Raw genomic sequence first — 26,406 nt, 5'->3', positions numbered from 1 at the left:
AGCGAGCACCTTCCATTCAGCTTCAGCTATTTTGTTCCGAGGCTTCTGGCTGCTGTGCACTCACCTTGTGGTCTCCTTCTTCATCCTTTGTGGAAGACCCCCAAGACTCTGGTTATTGGAAGCTCCACCCTCCTCCCTGACGGATAGTCCTCTGCTCTGTTTTGGATGGTGCTCATTTATTATCAGGGCAGTTGATGAGTTTATGCTGTATTTGCTATCATGGCTGTTAACGCTGGGGCTCTCTTCACTGAGGCTTGGCTTCTTTATGGTTGTTTGGAGCCAGTGTTCATGTGTGATATCAGCTGTGCCCAAGAGGGCTTGGGAGTGGGTCATCTCTGGAGCCTGAGTGCCTCACTGTAGCTCCCTCTGAGAGGCAGAAGCTTCCTCCACACTTTCTCTTCCTCCTTCCCAGCTCTCTCTCACTTTCTTTGGACTCACTAAGTTTCTGTTTCCTGCCTAAGGAATTCCTCAACCTCCCAGGTCATCATGGAGCGGAGTGGAAAGACCACAAGCCTGGAAAAACATCTCCGGCTCAGGCTGTCTCATTCAGGTCCCCGACTAGGAGCATGGTCCTTCAGAACTGCGTGTTGCAGACAGTAATTTTTTTCAGTTACTATGCAGACAACTCTTGCACACAGGGACAGGATGAGGATGAGGCACTCCACCTCATGCCCAGAATTTAAGGGGGTCCACAACAGTAGTCAGGATAAATATTTTTATGCATATTTGAAAAATAAAAATTAATGCCAAAAACCCATGATCAATAAAATATTAGATTTGAAAATAAAGACAGGATCAGTGACAGTGCTGCGCGCAGCCATACTGGAGCCTGAAACAAAAGGAAAAATCAATAATACTGACCTTGTCCTTCTGTGCCTGAGACAAGTACCTCGCTCCCCTCATCCTAATCCTGGCCCTGGCTTTACACTGAAGGCAGAGGAAGTTTCCCTGCCTCTTGTGATTCAGTTCATTGGTTGGTACCGGTGTGTTCCTAGTTCCTTTTGGAGACTTACCTTCTTGACAGGCCTCCCCAGGATTGTCCGTGGCTAGGTGCTTATTTCACTGGATGTGAGACTTAGCTTGTGTGTTTCCTCCCATTCAAGGGCCAAATCTTTGATTGCTGTCTGATAATCCTAGGTAAAAACCACCTTCCCCACTTTCCCAGATAATGAACGCTCTGGTGCCTGGGAGTCTTGGCCCCAACTCCCTGACCCTGATCTGTGAGCTCAATCAAGCAAGGTAACTGGGCAGGCCACAGCCCCTGTTTAGTTTCCCTGTGAGCTGTCCTTTCCCAGATAGATTTTTGACCATTTTTGTTCCTTTAATCTTTGTACATTAATGCCATTGCAAATTTTATGTGTAAATCTAGTCCTTAGAAATTCTTTGTCACAAGTTCAATTCTTTATACTCTGTTTTAACACTGTTCTGGATATTTTCGGTTGAAGGAGCCTGTGATTGTTAAAAGTATTCCAGCTCTAGATTATATCAGAGCTCATATATTCTACATGCATACTGGTGCAAGGTGCTTGGATTAAAAAATGAATGTCTTAGGGTCAGAGGGGGCAAAGAGCAGAAATTTAATTCAAATTATCTTAACTAAAAAGGAATTCGTTGAGTGAAGACTAGAACCTGGTCCTCACCGGGCTATCCTAGGAAGTTGTTGCAGCTCTGGGACAATTGGTGCCACTTTCATGCTTTGAACCCCTACTGCTTTTCTGGTTATTAGTGAAAACCCAGAGGAAGATAGTTGTCAGCTGAGCTGTTGACAATGGAGTTAGTGACCTTCAGAGATGTAGTTATAGACTTTTCTCAAGAAGAGTGGACTCTCTCCTAGACACATTTCAGAGATATGATGCTAGAAAATATCAATCATCTGGTCCATGTAGGATGTCAGGTCTGTAAATCAGATGTACTTTCACACTTAGAACAAGGAAAGGAACTGTGGAGAGAAGGAATAAGATATCTCCAAAGTCAGCGTGCAGGCAGGGGAAGTGGTTTTAAAAATGAGAAATGACATCCATGCACTACATCTGCAGGAAAGGCACATCTACCATCATGTGTTTACCAAGTAAAAACCTAGAGAAGAAAGTCTGGGAAGTGAAAAAATGGTTTGCCTTCTTGGAAGAAAAAAATGCCCTCAGAGCTCAACAAAAGCAAGAGAAAAAGTTGTTTGCTGAAGACAAACTGTAAATCTTTGAGACCGTTTTTCTTAGGAGAGTCAGCACCTCCACTCAGACCCAGGTCCAGAGAGACACTGGGAAAGCCCCAGCTCAGGCTTAGTTCTCCAGTTCACCCCATGCCTTGCCACCATTCCTCTTTAAAACATGTGAGAAGAAGAAAAGCAGCCTTTCTCATCAGGAGCTGTCCTAGTATACTCACCACAGTCCTGGTGTTCTCCTAGTGAGCGTGAACATTTTCAGATAAGGTCAACATCAGACACGACCACTAAATGACCATGGTGGACCGAGACATAAACAAGCTCCATAATCATGAATGAACACAAAACAAAACATGAAGATTGTCCAAGCCACTAATACCAACCACTCCCTCTTCCAGCCTCTATATGATACTGATGCTTCTTTACCAATCACGGCTGTAGTCTTGCTCTGGTCTGACCTCCCTAGAAATAAGATTTATTAAGCTGCCAATCACTGACTTATTCCCACTTTCTAACAGACCACAATCCTGGGCCAAACCATGCCTTTTTTTTAAAGAAGGTTTAGATTACATAAATATTACATTAAAAATATACAGGATTCCCATATACCCCAACCCCACCCCCTCCCACACTTTCCTCCATTAACAACATCTTTCATTAGTGTGGTACATTTGTTGCAATTGACGAACACCTATTGAAGCATTGCTACTAACCATGGTCTGTAGTATGTTACAGTTTACACTTTGCACCACACAATTTTATAGGTTTTGACAAAATGTATATTGGCCTGTATCTGTCATTACAATGTCATGCTGGACAGTATCAATGTCCCCAGAATGCCCCCACATTATACCTTTTCTTCCCTCCCCGCCCCCAGAACCTCTGGTGGCCATTGACTTTATATCAGTGATACAAGTTCTTTCATTGCTAGAATAATAATGTCTACTTAGACCATAGCTGCATCCCCCTTATGTTTGTTCATTCCTCAGTCTTGAGGATTTGGGGGTGGTGATGCCCACTGTGTTTCTGATTGAGAGGGCAACCTATGCTTTTTTTTTTTAAGATTTATTTATTTTTTATTTATTCCCCACCCCCATCCCTGTTGTCTACTTTCTATGTCCATTTGCTGTGTGTTCTTCTGTGTCTGCTTGTATCCTCGTTAGCTGACTCCGGGTACTGATCCTGGGACCTTCCGGAGTGGGAGAGAGGCGATTACTCTCTTGTGCCCCCTCAACACCCTGTTCTGCTGTGTCTTCTTATTTTCTCTTCTCTGTGTCTCTTGTTGTGTCATCTTGCTGCGCCAACTCTGTGTTGGCCAGCACTCCTGTGTGGTGTGGCTTTCCTGCGCTGGGTGGTATTTCCACGGAGGGCGGCTCTCCTGTGCAGGGTGGCATTCCCGTGTGGGCCGGCACTCCTCATGGGCCAGCTTGCCTAATGAGAATACAAGCAGGCACAGAAGAACAAAAAGTGAATGGACACAGAGAACAGACAATGGGGAGAATGGGGTGGGGGGAGAAATAAATAAAATAAATCTTAAAAAAAAAAATAGACAGAAAAACCCACTCACTGGGATGCGGGTGTAGCTCAGGGGTTGAGCACCTGCTTCCCATGTATGAGGTCTGGGTTAAATCCCTGGCACTTCCTAAAACAAAAACAAAAACAAAACATATGACACAAAAGACCATACAAGCATATTTACAGAACTTATTCACACTAGCCTCCCCCCCCCAATGTCTGTAAGAGAAAGCATAAACAAATTAGGTTTATTCAAGTAATGGAATTCTAGTCAGCAATAAAAATGAATAAACTCTTGATGTGCTCAGCAATGTAAACTATTATGATCAGTAAAAGATCCTTCCACAAAAAAAGTATATGCTGTACAATTCCATTATGAAGTTCTACAGCTGGCAAACCCAATAATAGATGGAAAGAAATCACAACAGTTTTCTGCTTCAAGGGCGTATAAGAGTGGGGTTGCCTGGAAAGGGGCCTAAGGGAACTTTCTGTGTGATGAAAATGCTTTACATATTTATAAGGGTTTGGGTCACATGAATGTGTGCATTTGTCACAACTCATTGAATAATACACTTAAGATTTGTACATTTAACTGTAAATGTACTTTTTTAAAAAAAAGATTTATTTATTTATTTCTCTCCCCTTCCCCCCCCCCCCCCCCCCCCGCCACCCGCCCCAGTTGTCTGTTCTCTGTGTCTATTTGCTGCGTGTTCTTTGTCCACTTCTGTTATTGTCAGCGGCACGGGAATCTGTGTTTCTTTTTGTTGTATCATCTTGTTGTGTCAGCTCTCTGTGTGTGCGGTGCCATTCCTGGGCAGGCTCTCCTTCCGGTGTGCACTCCTTGTGCGTGGGGCTCCCTTACGCAGGGGACACCCCTGTGTGGCAGGGCACTCCTTGCGCGCATCAGCACTGTGCATGGCCAGCTCCACAGGGTCAAGGAGGCCCGGGTTTGAACCACGGACCTCCCATGTGGTAGACGGACGCCCTAACCACTGGGCCAAGTCTGCTTCCCTAAATGTACTTTTAACTCCCCTGTCCCCTCAAAAAGAACGATGAACTCTGAACTCTAGTTAATGATATGTGTGCACAGTGTTTAGGATGAAGTGGACTGAGGGCCACAATTTACTTGGAAAAATTCCAAAATGAGATGAGTTATGTTTGGATGGATGGATATAGGTTTCTGTTAAAGCAAGCATAGCAAAATGTTAACAATTGTAGAATCTAAGTGATGCGTGTATGGATGTGTACTGTGTAATCTTTTCAACTTTACCATATGTTTGAAATTTTTTATTATTAAATGTGGAAGAACATAAAGATTCTTTTACACTGCTATGTTAGGGAATTTGGATTTTATTCTGGCTGTGGGGAACTAATGAATGATTTGAAAAAGGAGTTTCATATATGAGCTTTAGAAACGAAAGTAATCCGAGGCAAAGAAACTTAGGATTTTCATTTTTCTGGAAGAAAAGAGGGGGGTGTAAACTAAGGAAGGGGCTTCAGGGATGGAGGAGATGGATTCTGGAGAAATTTCAGGGATAGAATTGGTAAGACTTGGTGAAATCAAGTTGGGTAGTGGCAGGAGTTGGGTGGGGAGGAGATTGTTTGGGGGGACAGGGGGGAGGGCACAAGATCCAGGGGAGGAACTCTGACCCAGGGATGGTAGGTGATGATGCTGGGGTGGTCCCATCAGATAGCCTGAGTCTCCAAGGAGGAGAGGCTTTAGCATGAGTTTAAACTGGGACACTCTGAAATGAACAGTTGGGAGCCAAGAGAATGTCAACTTGCCTGCCAGGATGAGTTCATCTTCTCTCAGAACTAGGAGAATTGGGGCAGAATAGGATGACTTGGGTAAAGTAGTTATTCCTGGAGACAGCTGGTTCTAATGAAACCTGAAGAGTTGCTTTTATATTACGTACCTTGGATGTCAGTGCATGTCCCAGGAGGAGAGAAGATGGAACTTAACCAGACTGCTAAGCTCAAATCCCCACATTAGAAAATGATCTTTCTAGAAAAGGCAATTGCTTCTGAGCTGGTTAACCTGATCTTACTACAAAAGCAGTTTAAGTGCAGAAAACGAAGTAAGCTTTGAAGCGTGACGTTAAACTGGAATGCTCTGGAATTGACAGTTGGGACTGAAAGAATGTCAGCCAAAACTAATTTCAGCTTTGCTGAAAACCCCAATTCTTCTTTGGAGAATGTGGAACAATAATAGACATCAAGTCCTGGTGAAATGATTAGAGCCAAGGCTTGGGTATGTGTGGTATGGGGGACAGACGATTCCTGGCACTGCTGCTGCTCCCCGTCTGATGCTCTATTTGTACACCACTTAGGAGAAGCTAGTGGTCCTTGTGGCTTAGGGCTGGGAACAGAATTCATGCCTGAGAGGCTCTCCACTCCTTTGTGTGGGGGTGAGTTAGGATTGGGCATGGCATTTGATTTTTTTCACCCCTTTTCAACTGAAGAGGGTTTTCATTTCCAGCCCAAAGGTTATTTTTAAAGACGGGATCCTGTGAAGAAGAAGCAGTTGCCATGATGACAGCACAGAGATTTCTGTGAAGCTCCCCATAAGCTTTACACCTTGAGCATGTTGCCCCGGGACAAAGAATTCTTTTGGCTATGATCTCAAGCTGCTCTCCTCTGTGCCAGGCTGAGCAGAGCAGGGTTTTTCTCTATAGGGGTAGACTACCTTGTTGCTTCTCCTAATACTGCATCTTCTATCCCAAACTAGAGTCTGACTTGAAAGGCTGGGACTCTGTAGTGTGTTTTTCATTGGTTTTATATTAATTTTTTATATCTTCATAGTACTAGGCAAATCCATAGTATAACAAACGAATGTGTAAACGCTTGAGTACCTGTGAGGTAGCAGGCACAGTGCTAGATGACAGCGACGCCGCCGTGAGTTAGACATCATCCCTGCCTTTTGCAGTTTGTAGTATACAGAGGAAAAGGGCACTGAACCAGGAATTATACATGCAAGTAATTAATTTTACTTGTGATGTCATGAAGGAAGAGTAGAAGGTCTAATAAGGGACATGACCCAGTCAGAAGAGGGGCTGGGGCTGCGGGCTGGGAACTCCCCAAGGAAGTCGTATTTGTCCTGAAACCTGAAGGATGGTGAGTAGGAGCTGGCCAAGCCAAGAATGGGGTGAAGGAGGGTTCTGGACACGGGGGTAGCATGCACGAATTTCTCCGTAGGTTGGCACGTAAGCAACTTTGAGGGAGCAAGAAGTGTGGAGAGGAGGCTGGAGGGAGATTGTAACACTCAGGGCTGCATAGGCCATGGTCAGGATTTGGAATTTAATTCTAAGAGGGGTGAGAAGCCTCTGAGGGATTTCCAGCAGGCAAATGATAATCAATCACTGTTTTTAAAAGATCACCCTACCTGCAGTATGGAGAACTGATGGCAGTGGGATAAGAGGGGACCGTTTAAGAGGCTGTGGTGGTAGCCCAGGCTGGGGGCTGCAGAGGCTTTGCCGAGCGTGGTGGCTGAGCGGGGTGAGGGAAGTGGATGGCATGTTGATCCTATGGGGGTGGGAGGGAAGGAGGTGTCTCGGAAGACTCCTAGGCTTCTGTTTTGTGCAGCTGGTCGGTAGGTGATGGTACCTGTTGCTGGGATGAAGAACACTGGAAGAAGATGAAATTTGGAGCAGAAGATATTTCCCTAGGGAAACTGTTATATGTATTTCAAATGAACAAGGAATATGGCCCTACTGATGTCTCTCACTTTTTCTTTCTACGTTTGCCAGATAGCCAATCACATGGTAACAGTTCAGTGAAGGTAGGGGCGTGCGGCTATGGTAAAAGTTCTCTTTTTTTTTTTTTGAGGTACCAGGGATCTGGGACCTCGCTCAATCATTGAGCCACATTGGCTTCCTGGGTTGGCTTTTTCATTTGTTTTGCTCGTTGTTTGTTTTTGTTTTTCGGGAGGGACTGAGAACCAAACACTGGACCTCCATTGTGGGAGGTGGGTGCTCAACCACTTGAGCCACATCCGCTCCTCAAGTTTTCTCTTTTATTTATTTATTTATTTTTTTTTAGTTGGCTTTTCTTTTCTTTTTTTTTAAAGATGCATAGATTGCAAAAACCACGTTCTCTTTTGATCTGCTTTAATTGTTGACAGGCCAGGCCCAAGGCACTCTGGGTCTCTGTGTAGTAATTCACAAGCTTCGGTGTATTTGAACCAATGTAAGTCTTAAACAGTTCCTTTTAGCTCCAGGCAGGCAGGTGCCTTCCCTGGAAGTATCTTTTCTTCATTTCTTTTTTTTTTTTTCAAAGACCTTTGCCAAAGCTCTAAACCCTCTGAGCTGGAGATTGCTCCCTAACCACCACAGTTGTGGAGATGAAGAGCCAGTGGCCAGCTGCTCCATTCAACCTGGGCTATGGCCCTGACTGAGTTCCTTTCATGTTTCTGTACCACTGCCAGAGTTTGCTAGTCACCATCTTTGTGCCCACAGCTCCCAAATGGGGAGAGAGGAAACTGAATATCTCAAGTCATCCCCATCTGGGTGTTCTTTCTGCTTGGGGAAAGGACTGCTTTGACATGTTCCCCAGAAGGAGCTGGCACATGGTAATTTTTAATTTGAGGCAAGTGAGGAGAGATTGACGTTGAAAAACAAACCCTAACCCTCTCCCCCACCAAAATCAGTGTTGACAAATGCTGCAGAGTGACCTTTTCTCCTGTAAAATCTTTGCTCTGCTCCTCGCCATCTGTTCTAGAGTTTTGAAAATTTTTGTTGCTCTGAAACTTTTGGTGGAGTTGTCTTCAATGTGAAGAAATCATAGATGAGTGTTTGTCAGCCTGTTGGTCATCACTCAGTATCAGAGCTCACAGGCCACAGCACTGCTTGATTGTGCTGAGCTCTCACCGTGCAGGGGACTGTCACCCATCAGATAAGCTGTCTAGAGGCGAAGCTTAGGTCAGCCCCACTTGCCTCGTCCTGTGTCTTTTCTCTTATCCCTCCCCTGGTAATGGAGGTGCTCCTGCATGATCTTGCTGCTGAAGGGAGGCGATGGCAGCATGGGAGTGGGTCAAGGTAAGGACTGGGAATTGGCACTCCTGGATTCTAGCTCTGACCCTGCCACCGAATGGCAGCACCAGGGAGGCCACTTATGCTTTTTCCAGGCCTTGGTTTCTAGCCCATCAAGTAGAGATAGTAATACATGCCCTGCTTATTTCACAAGACTCTTGTAAAGATTAAGGTAGGGCTCTCTAGTCCAGTCCTAGCCTGGAAATTTGGTTTCCTTAATGTGCACAGGGTTTAAAAGATTTTTTAAAGCTTCTTGACTAGATTTAAAAATCAGGGGAAGCAGACATGGCTCAATTGATAGAGCGTCCGTCTACCATATGGAGGGCCTGGGGTTCGATCCCCAGGGCCTCCTGACCCATGTGGTGAGCTGGCCCACGCTCAGTGCTGCCATGCACAAGGAGTGCCGTGCCATGCAGGGATGTCCCTGCATAGGGGTGCCCCACGTGCAAGGAATACACCCACAAGGAGAGCTGCCCCACGTGAAAAAAGTGCAGCCTGTCCGTGTGTGTGGTGCCACTCCTGGATGGGCTGCGCCACTCCTGGGTGGTGATACAGCAACTTGACACAACAAAAAAGAAACACGGTTTCCCAGTGCCACCGGGTAATGCAAGCAGATGCAGAAGAACACACAGCAAATGGACACAGAGAGCAGACAACGGGGGGAAGGGGAGAGAAATAAATAAAATAAGAAATAGATTTAAAAATAAATAAAAATCAGAAGATTGCACCTAAAAATCCTGCTTCTCTTGGAAATCAAAAGACTTGGCAACTCGTGGCCCACATTCCTCCAGGGCAACAATTGGCTGGAGCTGAGGCGTGCCTGCCCCTTGAGATAGTGTGCACACTTTCTGGTGTGCCACTGTTCCCACCGCTCCCTGTGGTCTCCCTGACAGTGAGTCTGGGCCCTTGGGCTCCCTCTATACATCTTGTTACACTTGGATTTTTATATCTTATCTCTCTGGCCCCTATTGGGTTTGTGCCTTTGATCTCAAGAAGGTATTCCAGATCTAGAACTTTATGACTAGTAAGGTCTCATACAAATGCAAAGGGTTTTTTGGGGGCAGGATTTTGGACACTGGAAAGTAGGGGCTTCCTTTTCTCAATGTCAAGTGGAGGAACTGGTACAGTTCCTTCTTCTAGAAGCTGCCCTTGCACCTTTCTCCCTGCGGTCAGCATGGAGGTGAGGACTCTGCAAGACTCTCTCCATACCTTACACTGGTGTAGTCCTTTATTCTTTATAAAATATGGTTACAGAGACTTACAGAATATTCTTGTGGTACTGTTTTTAAAACAGAGTTGCTCTCCCGCCTGCCCCCCAACGTCTTTTTTCAGAAGTAACAGAGCAGATAAAAGTGGAACTGCTTTCTTTGAAGCTGAGAAGGAAACTGTGTGCAGAGCCCTCCCCTTAGTGGAGTCATGTTTTTCCTTACATGGCCATTGAAGTACCTCCTGTAATCCTAGGGCTCGGAGGGACCCTGTTTAAAAATCAGTAATCTAGTCATAACTTCTGCAGATGAGGTAATGGAGGCCAAAGAGATCCAATGACTTGCCCAGTTTTGTCCTTTCTTTTACATCTCCATGATAAAGTTCACTTTAACTAGGATCTCTTTTATTTTATGCTTGCTTTCTTTCATCAGGCAATTCAAAGAGAAACTATAGTACGTAAGCAGCATTCATTAGGTTAAGCTTTATTTTAAAAGAGAGCCAGAGAGTTTGTTGAACTGGGCAGGATGTGGAAGGCAAGGAGCAGGAAATGGGTCTGGATGAGGTTTCTTTTTGGCCACCTGGCTCCTTTGGCTTGGGTGGTCTTTCAGTCTTAAGTAGAAGCTAGTCCTCGAGGTGTCGTGGGGCTCATGCTAGGAATGAGTTTTCCCTTTACCTGCAGGAAATATGCAGGCAGCCCATTTTGGTGCCCAGAAGCCCTGATTTTAAAATATCCACCAAAGCCTCTTTGGCAGCAAATCCCAAAATCCTGTTTCAGCACCATGGGCTTGCGTTGTCTTCCTGGGTCTAATCATTCCCATTGTCTGCCCAGCTGTTCCCCATCTCTGTGCACAGCAGTACTCAGATCATTAGTCTGGTGTTTTTCTTCTCTTCCCCAACCTTCCCCTTCCCTCACTTTTCCTTGCAAAGTGGAAGTGAATGGTGCTCGGATTCCTGCAGAACAGCCCCTGGCGACCCGGTACCCTGGAGCCTGACTCAGTGTTGGGTACAGAGTCAGGAGAGGTACCACTTACTTGTTGAAAAGCCCCACTGCTGATGTGATCAGCCTCCTGAGGAGGTTTTATTTATCTGTCTTTAAAAAAATTCAGTCCCAATAATGATGTTGAAGACCATGATCTCTTGTTGAGGTTAGAGTCAGAGATTTTAGAGAGTATATAATCATCCCTCTGTGTTATTACAGACTCTTATTCTGGCACTTGTGTCATTTTTGCTTATCTGAGAGACGTCCAAGTTATCTGAGTACTTTCATTGGTAGGTTCATGATCCTGTGCTTACTAAAGCAAGCCTTTTATCAGGAAAGTGGTGAGAAACAGCTAATCCTAGCAGTTTAGATGATAAAGGATCTATAGGGAAATGCAAATTGAAACCTTTATGAGGTATCACTCACTGCACACTCACTAGAGTGGCTAAAATGAAAAAGACTGATAATAGTGTGGGTGATGACGTGGAACCATCAGAACTCTCGTTTGTGACTAGAAGGTCTGTAAAATGCAACAACCACTGTGGAGAACTATTTGGCAGTTTCTTATAAAGATAACTATACATTTACCTAAGAGAAGCAAATACCTATGCCCCCCCAAAAACGACTTTTACGTGAAAGTTTATAGCAGTTTTATTCATCATAGCCAAAAGCTGGAAATACCCTTCTGCAGGTGGGACAACTAATTTATCCAGTTAGTGGATAAACTAATGGTGGAATATCCATACAATGGATAGTACTCAGCAATAAAAAGAAACAAACAAACCACTGATCCATGTTATGAGGATGAATCTCAGAAATACTATATTGAATGAAAGTAGGCAGACACAAAAGAGAGCATACTGTGTGATTCCTCTTACTCTAGAGCAAACACAACTAACCTATAGTGAGGGAAAGCAGGTCAGAGTTACAGAGGGGCTTGCAGGGGGAGGGAGAGCATCTCCAAAGAGGTTACAAGAGTGTATACAGTTGTGAAAGCTCATTACACTGTACACTTAAAACGGATACATTGTATTGTATGTAAAGTTGATCTGAAAAGTTAAAAAAAAAATTGAGAGATCTAATCTACCACTAACTAGTTAGTTCTGTGTGTTCTTGAGAAAGGAACTTAATCTCGCTACATCTCTTACTGAGAAACTGGGGACAATAGGTAGCTCACCCACCACATCAGTTACTGTGAGCATGTAAATGAAGTAATTTATTTTGAAATGCCTTTAAAAAGCCTAAGGTAGTATACAAATGTTGGATGGGGAGAATATTCCATAGACTCTTCAGGGATGAAAGGCATAAATGGTGATAACCTGTATATGAGCTAGAATATATATTCTTTGAACTTGTTTGCAAGTCATCTTTTAACTTTGTGTAACATCAGCTATGTCACTTCCCCTCCCGGCCATTAGTAAAATGAAGGGGTAGACTGAATCAGAGGTAGAAAACTTGAGGTTCAGAGACTCTCTAAAGTTTTTCATTGTGTTTTCTTTAGTCTCTTAAGTGTTGGCCTGACCAACATTAATTTAATATGTGACTTGTTGCCAGTATTAAAGCCTGGAGATTTCACATGAAATTTTGGGTTTCCAACTTCTCTTCAAAAATTAGCAGATCTGACAAAACTGGATCCTTCATTCTCACATAACAGTTTCCTGGAGTTGTGTAGAAGGTGCCCATTTATATGGTGCATAGACTTTGGTTTGCACAGTCTCCACCCCTCTCTATAGCCTTTTCTGTTCTCTGTAGTAATGTTAAGAAGAAAATTAATTTACAATTATTGAGTGCCCATTATGTGTTAGGCACTGCTCCACGTCTATGAGGATACAGAGGGGAACCAAGCAGACCAAGTCACTAAATTCATGGTTAGTGGTAAGCACCCATCCACATCTCCATCAAAAATAAAGACAGAAAATTAGACTTGGAGCACTATATATTTTAGGGAGAATGGAAGATGGCATGTTTCTTTCTGGAAGTAAAATAATATTCCTACATATTTAATAGGCAAAGTATGTCTGTGTAAAAATTATCTTCCTTATTTCACTTGATTATCTCACGCAATAGATAAGGTCTCTTTTCCTTTTGTGATTTAGTAAACTCACGGATAGATTATCTTGGCATTTCAAAAAATGCCAGTAGGCAGAGCAACTGGCACAGGCTCTACTGAACATTGGATTTTTTTTTTTTTTTTTTTTTTTCTGCCCCTGTCCAAACCATCCCCAGCTCAGCTTTAGGTTTTTCCATTTACTCACGATCTTGGGCCGGAACTCAGTCTGGTATAAGCATCTCTTGGCAGTGAGGTAGCTTCTTCTGTAGTAGCCTGAACCTTGCTTAGCTGTGGCTGGGAATCTGCCGTTTCCCCTGATTGGTGTGGTGAACATGGATATGTGCTAGATATTTTTCTTGAGTGGTGCTATCTCCCCTCTGCCGTTGAACCTAGTCATTTTCATCTCCATTTGGTAAACTACACAGTGATAGTGGCCGACATCTTTAGACTGACAAATCCGAACAGGCTTGGATTTTGATCTCATGGTCAAGAATTTCTGATTTAGATGTTTCTCAACCTGCAGACAAGCCCTCCTATAGACACAGATGCTAAATAGCATTGTTCCTTGTCTGTGAGGCTTAGTGGCTCCTTGCTTTATAGGCTTTGAAATCCGGGCTGGTTCTTTCAACCAGCTGCGTTTGCTGAGTTGTATGGTAGGTGTCTGACCCACTTCTTCAGTCCTGGGTAGAAGGAGCTTGCTATCTGGCAAAGAAAATGTCTCTGCTCCCATCTGGTGGCAATTATCTCAAATTGCAGCACCACCAACCTCCTTCTGAAAGGAATGCCTTATTGAGTCAACCCAATTTAGTGGTGCTATGTGTCACGGACCTGTAGGAAGGAGCCATTCCCAACTTTTGTTCTGCAGCACTGTCAGATGACAGTTTTTCTCTAAGAGATGTGAAATGGAAAGAACATTTTTTTGGGCAGTCCAGAGAGTGATAATCTCCCAGCTTCTGCCCATAACTAGCTATGGGACCTCTTCAAGCCACACTCAGTTCTTCTACTCGTATGCAAAATGCTTAGGCTTAAATGCTTTCTGGGAGCGCTCCTGGTACAAATTCTGTGGTTCTATGAATTTTCTTAATATGTATAAAATGAATTCCCGCTTGTAATATTTACAAAGCAATCATGAAAAAAATATATATATGACTTTATGATTTATACTACTATTTTTACCAGTTCTAATTGAGTATAAGACTCTTGTGGACTTTTTAACCTTTTTTTTTTTAAGATTTATTATTTATTTATTTCTCTTCCCTCCCCCCGCCCCCGCAATTGTCTGCTCTCTGTGTCCATTCTCTGTGTGTTCTTCTATGACAGCTTGTCAGCAGCACTGGGAATCTGTGTTTCGTTTTGTTGTGTCATCTTGTTGTGTCAGCTCTTTGCATGTGCGGTGCCATTCTTGGGCAGGCTGCACTTCCTTTTGCACTGGGCGGCTCTCCTTGTGGGGCCCGCTTCTTGCGCGTGGGGCTCCCCTACACGGGGGACACCCCTGCGTGGCATGGCACTTCTTGCGCTCATCAGCACTGCGCATGGGACAGCTCCACATGGGTCAAGGAATTCCAAGGTTTGAACCTCGGACCTCCCATGTGGTAGGCAGTCACCCTATCCATTGGGCCAAGTCTGCTTCCCTTAATAACTTTTTGGAAGAAAAAAAAAAGAACAGAAGATAAGTACTACTGCATTGAATGTACATATTTATTGTAAGACAAATTCTGATATCTTAAAAAATAAAATGTGAAAAATATGCATCTTAAAATTGAGAGAAATACTTTTTTGGTATATGACCTTTAATTTTGATAAATGAAATATACAATGCTAGCTTTTAAAAAAGTAAATTCTCAAAATTGTAGAATTAAAATAGACAATTGAGCAATGTAGGTGGACTTTAAAGAATTCTAAGAAAATATAAAAAGAGAGATGATAGTTGAAATTAAAGATTGTATGGTAAATTTGAGTGTTTATCTGAATTCTGAAGAAGAACATAGTGACAGGGAATATATAAATATACATTCTCTGGTAAATCGTTATCACAGTGCATATTTGAAACTTTTGAGCCCATTGAAATAAATATAATTTTTAAAAAAGACATGTATCTGTTTTATCAAAATGTGAAAAAATGCTTCATGATTAAGACTCTTTTTGGTTGTAAAGAACAGAAACCTACTCAAGCCAACCTGAAAAAGAATAATTATTTTAAAGATACAATGAGAAATGCCATGGACGTCATTAGACAGGCATTGAAGTACCTGCTAGACCTCAGGAGAATGAAAATTACAAAGGATCTGAAACTTCTCTCAGAGGCTTGAGTCTCTATGTCATTTTTGCATTTGGCTGCTTGCTCTATTACTGTGTCAGAACCACAGCACAAGTTCCTGTACTGTTGAATTCCCTCTGTGCTCACCTGCATGCAATCAGTGATGATTTTCTTTTTTTGCTGCACAGGGTTAATGGACAAGGTAGTTCAACCTAAATTATGAAGGTATCCAAGGTAGGCAGATTGAGTAAGTGCCCAGTATAACTGCTGCTCACCCAAAAGCCTTCAACTTTGACAACTTTGCCACATCCCTTTATCTATCTAACTCCTCTTAACAGGGGCACTGAATACTGCATGTAATGCTTCGTAAGTGAGGTTGTGGTTAAGAGTTCTAAAATTTTATAAAATGCTGAAGTCTAACAAACTCAGGGTATTTGGGAATTCCTGTTTGAATTACATAAAATTCTGTTAATGAACTGTGAACTGTTTTTTAGGGAAAGGTTAGTGCTGATGTTAAAAGTCTACCCAATAATCAAGTCATACTTGGCTAGAGTCTGCTGTGAAAAGTGGTTCTTTCATACCTAGATCTTCTATCTTCTCAATAGCCTGCAAGTTAGGGGAGGCAGGAGAAATCCTCCAGTTCTCCTATTGGATTTTGAGTGGGAAGGTGGGATGAGGAGGGAGGTAAAGGAAGGGAGACAGGGAGTTTCTTAAAATTCATTGATAACTAGTATTATTATTTTTAAATTACTGAAATAATTTTCTAGCCACTCTGATACAAGGGAAAGAATGCTGGGCTTAAGCATTCTTTTTGTTTGCTTGCTTTTTTAAAGGGCCTTGATTTGAAACACATCTCTTTGAGTCTCTGTTTTCTTCATCTAGGAATTGTTGTTTTAAAGGGAAAAGTAACACCCAGTTTCATAGGATTGTGGTAAGAATTAAACAAGAGACAGAGTCCCTAGGGCAGGGGTTAGAATGTAGTTGGTTCTTTTTTTCCTCTTCATTTGTTTACTTATCTGTAAGTTCTTTGGAAGATAATTATTATTCTTCCTGTATTCCTGAGACATGTGTTTAGGAATAGTTTCCTGAGATCACCTTCTAGGCCAGGCCAGCCCAAAGGCTGGCTGATGGTGACATTTGTACCATTGTCAATGACAGCAGCAACCTGCAGCCACCAGAGTCATCTGATGGACTTTTTGAACATGACTCAAAAAGAGCTTTTGTATGTGTGCTTTTTTCCATAGGTGGATTTGCTATTGTGTTTCTGGTGAGGACAAGCAATGGAATGAAGTGTGCCTTGAAACGCATGTTTGTCAACAATGAGCATGATCTCCAAGTATGCAAGAGAGAAATCCAGATAATGGTAAGGCTGCTTCTACAGACTGGGGCCTGCTTATTTAAAATGGAAGGAGAGCTGTGGGCTGACCTGGACTGTGCCTCTCATTTGGAACATTTTCTCATAAGAAAACCGAACTCACCTGAGCTTACTCCCTTGTGCCTTGTCCTATCCAGAGTGCTTGTTCTGAGGTGGCACAAGTCTGTGGACATGAAGGGAGGAGTGGGGTAGAGGAAGCTGCTCCTGCCTTGGCCCCTCCCACTGGAGGGCTGAGGAGAAAGGAGCATATTGAGAAAACTGACCAATCTTTAGATCAGAGAAGTAGTTTTGGCCTTGGGAAAAGTTTATTTGCCAACATGGTTCCCAGAAATGGTCTGTGAAGACTAGTCCCGAAACCCCAACTTGCTGTACAAGCCTCTTCTAGTTATGTTTTCCATCAGGGACGTATCCCATTCGACCCCCCTGAACACTGCAGCATTTCATGAATGTATCCTTCTATAACTTAATATTTCATACATGGAACCCTTTCTACCTGGAATGCTTTTCCTTTCTTTTAGCCTAGAAATTGCTTGTACATACTTATGATAACATTTATTGAGAGCCGAAGATAAGGCAAAAGTGATCTATGGTGGTAGGAATCAGAAAGTGGTTAACAGGATGTGGGAAACAAGCCAGAAAGGGCCAGTTGGGAGCTCTCTGAGGGATGGAATTGTTCTTTTTTTTTTCCTTGATAATGGACTTTTTTTTTATAATTAAAAAATATATTTTTTAAATTAATAGATCACAAGGAATGTTACATTAAAAAAACATTAAAAAAACAAAAAACATAAGAGATTCCCATATAACCCACTCCCCACTCCCCACCACATCATTTTTGTAAATTGTATTTTTTTGAAGATATATACATCACAAAAAAAATATTGCACTAAAAAATATAAGAGGTTCCTGTATATGCCCCACCCCCCACCCCACTCCTCCCACACCAACAACTCCCTCATCACTACGGCACCCTCATCGCACTCAGTGAACACATTTTGGGGCACTGCTGCACTACACAGATAATAGTTTACCCTGTAGTCCGCACTCTCCCCCAGTACATTCAGTGGGTTATGGCAGGATATATAAAGTCCAGCACCTGACCCTGCAATATCATTAAGGCAACTCAAAATCCCAAAAATGCCCCCACATCACATCTCTTCTATCTTCTCCCTGCCCTCAGCAACTACTATGGCCACTTTCTCCACCTCGATGCTGAAATTTCTTCTATTGCTTGTCATAATAGTTTTATAGTAGAATATCAGTCAGTCCACTCTAGTCCATATTTTATTCCTCCATTCTGTGGACCCTGGAATGGCAATGTCCCCTCTACCTCTAGATCAAGAGGGAGCTTAGATTCCACATGGATGATGGATGCAATTCCTCTGCTTACAGTTGTAGGAATTGTTCTTTATCTTCTTTTAGGTAGTGGTTACATGAAGTATACAATTATCAGAACTCAGTGGACTGAATACCTTAAGATTATTATTTTTATATGATTTAGAAAACTACTCATTCTTCAAAATTCAGTTTGAGGGAAGAGATGTGGCTCAAGCAGTTAAGTGCTGCTTCCCTCATAAGAGGTTCCAGGTTCAGTCCTTGGTGCCTGCTAAAAACAAAAAAAACCAACAAATGAAAAAACCAACTAGGGGAGCCGACGTGGCTCAGTGGTTGAGTGCCACTTTCCACATACAAGGTCCTAGTTTAATCCCCAGCCCCGGTACCTCAAAAAAAAAAAAAAAAAGATTCCGTTTGAGTCATATTGTGATTATGTTTAAAGATACAGTCCCTGTCTCTTAGAGGTACATGCTGACATATTTATGGATGAAATAATATGATATCTTGAAAATTGTTAGTCTCTTACCTCTGTTTGACATTATACATAATACCAATTATAGTGCTTACCTTGTTATGTTGTAAGTAGTTTTGCCGTAAGAAAGTAAGTTATTTAAAATCATTTAAGTAAGTTATTTAAAATTAGAGACTTTATTCATCTTTATATGTCAGTACACTGCTTTATATGTCAGTACACAGCCCAATAATTTGTGGATGAAATGAATGTATGGATAATGGTAGTAGTAGATGCGTGTATTTACCTAGAAGTGATTCCTTTGTACCCTGAATTTTATTGCTTTTTATGAAGAACAAAAAGATTTTAAAAATGGGTGGAGGTGGCCTTGTAGGAACTCCACCAGGCTTTTCTTGCCCCTTCCCGCCCCTTGCAGGGTCGAAACAAGAGCTCAGGGTTTGAGAGAGTCTGGTACACTTTGGATTCCAGAAAGCTAAACCTATTTGGGAAGGATCTTTTGAGAAAAGTTTAAGTATTGCTGTCATTTCTGCAAAACAAACAAATTCCACCCCCCACACACCACCCCCATCCTTCCAAGGCTTATATACATACGTTCAAAGCCACACAGATCCATCTCCAAGGTACTAGTGTCCTTCCATTCCTCTATCCTACAGCCCCCAAACTGTATGCCTTTCTGGCTGTTACCTCCCTTCACACACCCAGTAGGTTGTCCGGTTACTTCTGAGTACTCCCTCCTCTTCCGGCCTTGCCCATCCTAGAGCCCTTCTCACATACTCGGTTTCTTATCCTGTCTTCTGTTATTCCCTCTGCCTGGAATGCCCTTTCTCATTTCTTTTCTCATGTACAAAAGTAAAATCCATTCTTTAACTTTCTCCCACTCATGTAGAAACATTTTCTGCTAGGCAGGTGTTATAGTAGAGGGGCTAAGAAGATATTGCCCCCTAGGAGCACACAAATTAATGGACCTGATTAGGAGTTAAGTTACATGGATTCACATTCTGGCTCAGCCATGTATTAGCTGTGAGAGTTGTGGGGGTTTTTTGTTTTGTTTTGTTTTCTAATTTAGCTTAAATCTTTATCAAAGCTTAAATACTCAAACAGGTGAACTAAGCTTGTTACAAAAACATCAAACAATTCCCTGAGGGGGTCCTCCTGTCGGTTCAAGGTCCAGAGGCAACCATTTTTAAATAATTCTTTTGATGTGTTCTAAATGACACTAATGTTGCTAGTTCTTGATTTTCCCCAATTCGATCATTGGCTATAATACAAAGTAGAGGTCTAGGGTTCTTGCATCCCCTGTGTACTCCTCCCCATACTTGAATTATTCTCACCCCCTGTATTAGTCAGCCAAAGGGGTGCTGATGCAAAATACCAGAAATTGGTTGGTTTTTATAAAGAGTATTTATTAGGGGAAGGAGCTTACCAGGCCATAAGCATAAGTTACTTCCCTCACCAAAGTCTATTTCCATGTGTTTCATGCCCCTTCCCCCATATTAACATCCCCTTTCGTCAGTGAGGCACATTTATTGCATTTGGTGAGTACACCCTGGAGCACTGCCATACCACATGGACCATAGTTCACATTGTAGTTCACACTCTCCCCCAGTTCATCCAGTGGGTTATGGATGTCCTGCATCTGTCCCTGCAATATCATTCCAGGACAACTCCAAGCCCTGAAAATGCCCCATATCACACCTCTTCTTCCCTCTCCCCGCCCTCAGCAACTCTCATGGCCACACTTTCTCCACCTCAATGATACAATTTCTTCCATTGCTAGAGTTATAACAGTTCTACGGTAGAATACCAGCAAGTCCACTCCAACCCATATTATATTCCTCCATCTTGTGAACCCTGGGATGGCAATGGCTACTCCACCTCTAAATTGAGAGGGGACTTAAATTCCCCATGGCTGATGGGTGCGATTCTCCTGCTTGCAGTTATAGACACTTAGCGTTCCCTGGTGTGCTGGTTGACCATTCTCACCTCCCTGTTAGCTGACCTGGGTACATCCAACGAACCAGAGAGTAGGTTGTAACTTGTTTTTTAATCCTTTTAAACCCATTTGGTATTATATCCATTTTATTTTCTTGATGAAATCTTGGTCTTTTCAACTCTAGTCTGGACCACTTATTCTCAAGACCTAATTTATAGACTTGGAATCTCCTTGGAATTCCTTTGTCTCTCTTTTTTTGTTAGATCCCCTCACTCCTCTTTTCACTTACTCCCTTATTTTGGTGGAGCCCATCTCCAGTAGCTACCTGCTGTATGGGAAGTAAATTTTTTGAGACCTTGGAGCTCTGAAAATATCTTTATTTGACCCTCACCTTTATGATAATTTGAGTTTAAAATTCTGGATTGGAAATAATTTCATTCAGATTTTAAAAGTCATTGTTCTACTTTAGTTGAGCATTCATTGTCACTATTGGGAAGTCTGAAGTCATTCTGATATTTGGTAATATGGTAGTTGCTTGTTCAGTTTTTTAAGAAACTGGTTTCCTGAGTAGCTACTGTTTTACTTTTTCTTTTTTTTTTAGGCTCAAACACATCTTTATTAATCAAAATAGGAACCATTATAATCACATTTTTGCCAATGAAAAATTAGTTTATTCCTGTAGTGTAAAAATCCGTGCTTTGGAATTCAACAAACTCTTAGAAGGCATTTTCTACATCCTGCTGGTTGTGGAAGTGTTTCCCCTGCAAAAAGTTGTCAAAATGCTTGAGAAAGTAGTAGTCGGTTGGCGAGAGGTCTGGTGGATATGGAGGATGAGGCAAAATTTCGTAGCCCAATTCGTTCAACTTTGGAAGCATTGGTTGTGCGACATGCGGTTGGGTGGTGTTGTGGAGAAGAACTGGGCCCTTTCTGTTCACCAATGCCGGCTGCAGGCGTTGCAGTTTTCAGTGCATCTTGTCAATTTGCTGAACATACCTATCAGATGTAATGGTTTTACCGGAATTCAGAAAACTGTTGTGGCAGCAGACTACCAAGCAGTGACCATGACCTTTTTTTGGTGCAAGTTTGTGTTTGGGAAGTGCTTTGTAGCTCCTTCTCGGTCCAGCTGCTGAGCTGGTCATTGCCTGTTGTCACATAAAATCCACTTTTCTTTTTTTTTTTTTTAAGTATTAAAACTTTATTTTATAACAGACTAAAACTCTGACTCTATGGCCCCAGAGACCGTTCTCGGATCTTCTTCTTCTTCTTTTTGGTTTTTGATACATTTTATTCATTTATTTATTTATTTATTTATTATTTTTTAAATTAATAAAACACAAGGAACATTACATTAAAAAACATAAAAAAACAAAAAACATAAGAGGTTCCCATGTAACCCACTCACCACTACATCATTTTTGTGAATTGTATTTTTTTGAAGATATATACATCACAAAAAAAATATTGCACTAAAAAATATAAGAGGTTCCTGTATATGCTCCACCTCACCCCACTCCTCCCACACCAACACCTCCCTCATCATTGTGGCACCCTCATCGCACTCAGTGAACACATTTTGGGGCACTGCTGCACTACACAGACAGTAGTTTACCCTGTAGTTCTCACTCTCCCCCAGTACATTCAGTGGGTTATGGCAGGATATATAAAGTCCAGCATCTGACCCTGTAATATTATTAAGACAACTCAAAATCCCCAAAATGCCTCCGCATCACATCTTTTCTACCCTCTCCCTGCCCTCAGCAACTACTGTGGCCACTTTCTCCACCTCGATGCTAAAATTTCTTTTATTACTTGTCACAGTAGTTTTATAGTAGAATATCAGTCAGTCCACTCTAGTCCATATTTTATTCCTTCATTCTGTGAACCCTGAGATGGCAATGTTCCCTCCATCTCTAGATCCTTAGTAGCTACTGTTTAACATTTTCAGTCACAAGGTATGAGTGAGCCAGTTTCTTTGCATCCTTGTCAGCATTTGGCATTCTCACTGTTTTTTATTTTACCTATTCTGGTAAGTGTGTTGTGATATCTCATAGTTTTGATGAAGTCTAACTTATCAACTTTCCTTTTATGGATTATGGTTTTGGTGTCAAATCTAAGAATGCTTTACCTATTTCTAAATCCCAAAGATATTTTCCCATTTTTTTCCTAAAACTTTTGTAATTTTATTTTTAAGTTTGTGATGCCTTTTGAGTAAATTTTTGTATAGGTATGAGATTTAGGTCAAGGTTCATTTTTTTTTGCCTATGGATGTCCAATTGCTCTGGGATCATTTGTTAAAAAAACTATCCTTCCTTCATTGAATTTTTTTGCCAAAAATCATTGGGATATATTTGTTAGGTTGTATTTCTAGGATCTCTGTTCTGTTCCATTTATCTATAACTATATAATAAGTCTTAAAAATAGGTAGACTGATTCCTCCACTTTTTTCTTTTTCAAAACTGCTTTGGCTGTTCTGGTTTTTTCATTTTTCCATATAAATTTAAGAATAATTTTTTTTTAAAGATTTATTTTTAAAATTTATTTCTTGTCCCCCTCCCCCAGTTGTCTGCTCTCTGTGTCCATTCTCTGTGTGTTCTATGTCTGTCTGCATTCTTGTCAGTGGCACTGGGAATCTGTGTCTCTTTTTATTGTGTCATCTTGCTGCGTCAGCTCTCCATGTGTGCGGCACCATTCTGGGCAGGCTAAGCTTTTTTTGCGCTGGGCAGCTGCCCTTACGGAGCACACTCCTTGTGTGTGGGGGATACCCGTGCATGGCATGGCACTCTTTTTGCGCGCATCAGTCCACGTGTGGGCCAGCTCACCACATGGGCCAGGAGGCCCTGGGTTTGAACCGTGGCCCTCCCATATGGTAGGCAGATGTTCTATCAGTTGAGCCAAATCTGCTTCCCAGAATAATCTTATATATATCTATATATATATATTTTTTTAAGATTTGTTTATTTATTTATTTCTCTCCCCTTCCCCCCCATCCCGGTTGTCTGTTCTCTGTGTCTATTTGCTGCGTCTTCTTTGTCCACTTCTGTTGTTGTCAGCAGCATGGAAATCTGTGTTTCTTTTTGCTGCGTCATCTTGTTGTGTCAGCTCTCCGTGTGGACGGCACCATTCCTGGGCAGGCTGCACTTTCTTTCGCTCTGGGTGGCTCTCCTTATGGGGCGCACTCCTTGCATGTGGGGCCTCCCCTACCCAGGGGACACCCCTGCGTGGCAGGGCACTCCCTGTGGGCATCAGCACTGCGCATGGGCCAGCTCCACATGGGTCACGGAGGCCCGGGGTTTGAACCGTGGACCTCCCATGTGGTAGATGGACGCCCTAACCACTGGGTCAAGTCCGCTGCCAATCTTATTTATAGATACAAGTTTTACCAAGAGTTGTCTTAAACCCATATATCAATTTGAGGAAATTGGTATTTTTTCCACATTGCATGAACATGGCATATCACTCCATTTATTTACATCTCTTCGATTTCTTTCATCAGCATTTTTAAAAAATTTCTCTCCCCTTTCCACCCCCAGTTGTCTCCTCTCTGTGTCCATTAACTGTGTGTTCTTCTTGTGTCCGCTTATATTCCTGTCAGGAGCACCCAGAATCTGTGTCGTTTTGTTGTGTCATCTTGCTGCATCAGCATTCTGTGTGTGCGCTTTTTGCCCTTGCGGGGGCACACTCCTTGCACGTGGGGCTCCCCTACGAGGGGCCATCCCTGCATGGCATGGCACTCCTTGCGCACATCAGCACTGTGTGTGGGTCAGCTCATCACATGGGTCAGGAGTCCCTGGGTTTTTATTTTGTCTTCATTTTTTTTTTTTAATGTTACATTAAAAAAATATGAGGTCCCCAAAACCTCCCATAACAACAACCTCCTCCATCATCATGAGACATTCATTGCATTTGGTGAATACATCTCTGAGCACCACTGCACCTCATGGTCAGTGGTCCACACCATAGCCCACACTCTCCCACAGTCCACCCAGCGGGCCATGGGAGGACATACAATGTCTGGTAACTGTCCCTGAAGCACCACCCAGGACAACTCCAACCCCCGAAAATGCCCCACATCACATCTCTTCCTCCCACTCGCTACCCCCAGCAGCCACCATGGCTACTTTCTCCACACCAATGCCACATTTTCTTTGATTACTAATCACAATAGTTCATGAATAGAATATCAGTAAGTCCACTCTAATCCATACTCTATTCCCCCATCCTGTTGACCTTAGAATGGTTGTATCCACTCCACATCTGTATCAAGAGAGGGCTTAGATTCCACATGGATGCTGGATGCAATCCTCCTGCTTTCAGTTGTAGGCACTCTTGGCTCCCTCGTGTGCCTTGGACCTCCCATGTGGTAGGCGGATGCCCTATCCATTGGGCCAAATCCGCTTCCCTCATCAGCATTTTGTAGGCTACAGTACATAAGTCCTGGACACATCCCTACATTTATACCTAAGTATTTTAAAGAGATTTTAGATGGTATTATATTTTTAATATTAGTATTCATTGCTAGTATGTAGAAATACAGCTGATTTTTGCATGTTGGTCTTGTATCCTGTGACCATGCTGAACTCACTTTTTAGTTCTAAGTGTTTTTTTTAAACAGATTACTTGGGATTCTCTACATAACCACCTTCATTTGGAAATAGGGACAGTTTTATTTCTTCCTTTCCATTCTAGATCCCTTTTATTTCATTTTCTAACCTTATTGTAATGCCAGACTTTCTAGTACTATTGAATAAGTGTGATGAGAGGGCACATCTATGCCTTGCTCCCAATCTTAGGGGAAAAACATGTTTTTCACCATTAAGTATACTGTTAGCTATAGTGTTTTTGTAGATGCTTTTTATCACCATAGAAAGTTCCCCTCTATTTTTAAAAATTTTTTATCATGAATAGATGTTGACTTTTGTCATATGCTTTATTCTGCATCAAGTGACATGATTTGATTTTCCTTCTTTAGGTAGATTACATTGGTCGTGACGTACAGTTATTTTTATATATTGCTGAATTCTATTTTGTTAAGGATTTTTGCATCTCTATTCATGTGGGATATTGGTCCATAGTTTTCTTTTCCTAGTCTGCCTTTTTCTAGTTTGGAGATATTGGCTTCATAACATGAATTAGGAAGTTTTCCTCCTCTTTTATTTTCTGGAAAAGATTGTGTAGAATTGGTTTTAAATCTTTTTTAAATGTTTGGTGGAATTTTCCAATGAAACTTTCTGAGCCTGCAGATTTCTTTTTAGGGGGTTTTTAAGTTATAAATTATAAATTCAGTTTCCTTCATGCTGATAGATCTACTCAAATTCCATGTTCGGTAAGTTATGATAGTTTGTATTTTTGAGGATGTGGTCCATTTCACTTAAGTTATCAAATTTATATGTATAGAATTGTTAATAGTATACTTGCTCATGTTGTACATCCTTTTAATGTGCTGTTGCATTCAGTTTATTAGCATTTTGTTGAGGATTTTCGTGTCTCTATTTGTAAGGGAAATTTGTAATTTTCTTTACTTGTCATGTCCTTATCTGACTTTGGTATCAGGGTAATGCCACTCGTGAAGGAGTGAGGAATTGTTCCCTCCTCTTCAGTATTTTGGAAGAGTTTGAGAAGGATTGATGTTAAATCTTGTTTGAATATTTGGTAAATTTACCAGTGAATGGTAAATTTTTGGGGGGAAGGTTTTTGATTACCGATTCAATCTCTTTACTTGTTATTGGTCTGTTTAGATCTTCTGTTTCTTCTTGACTTTGTTTAGGAAATTTGTGCATTTCTAGGAATTTGTTCATTTTATCTAGGATTTTAAATTGTTGGTGTATGATTGTTTGTAGTATTGTTTTATAACTTTATTTTATGAAGTCAAGCACTCTATTCCTTATTGAGCTTCTGTCTAGATGTTCTATGCATTATAGAAAGTAGCATATTGAAGTGTCAGCTATTAATGTAGAACCAACTATTTCTCCCTTCAAATCTATCACTGTTTGCTTCATATATTTTGGGGCGCTATTTTTTTTTTTTAAGATTTTATTTATTCTCTCCCCTCCCCCCCCCAGTTGTCTGCTCTGTGTGTCCATTCACTGTGTGTTCTTCTGT

The 26,406-nt window shown here is 41.9% G+C and overlaps 1 protein-coding gene across 24 annotated transcripts in view; it reads left to right on the top strand.

Moving 5' to 3' along the window:
* The window catches only part of AAK1 (AP2 associated kinase 1), a 177,367-nt gene that overhangs the window by 63,787 nt on the left and 87,174 nt on the right, over window positions 1-26,406 (top strand). For all 24 annotated transcript variants that reach the window (XR_011646125.1, XR_011646124.1, XM_012518216.3 and 21 more), the window contains exon 3: window positions 16,437-16,555. Coding sequence is in view for 22 of the 24 variants with exons in the window: in XM_012518216.3 (XP_012373670.2) it covers window positions 16,437-16,555 (119 nt within the window). In the remaining 2 variants the exon portion in view is untranslated. The remainder of the gene's footprint in view (window positions 1-16,436; window positions 16,556-26,406) is intronic.

This window comes from Dasypus novemcinctus, chromosome 17, assembly GCF_030445035.2.
Source record: "Dasypus novemcinctus isolate mDasNov1 chromosome 17, mDasNov1.1.hap2, whole genome shotgun sequence".
Lineage (NCBI taxonomy): Eukaryota > Metazoa > Chordata > Mammalia > Cingulata > Dasypodidae > Dasypus > Dasypus novemcinctus.
Note: the sequence above shows the minus strand (reverse complement) of the source record. Positions and strands in the feature narration are given on the sequence as shown.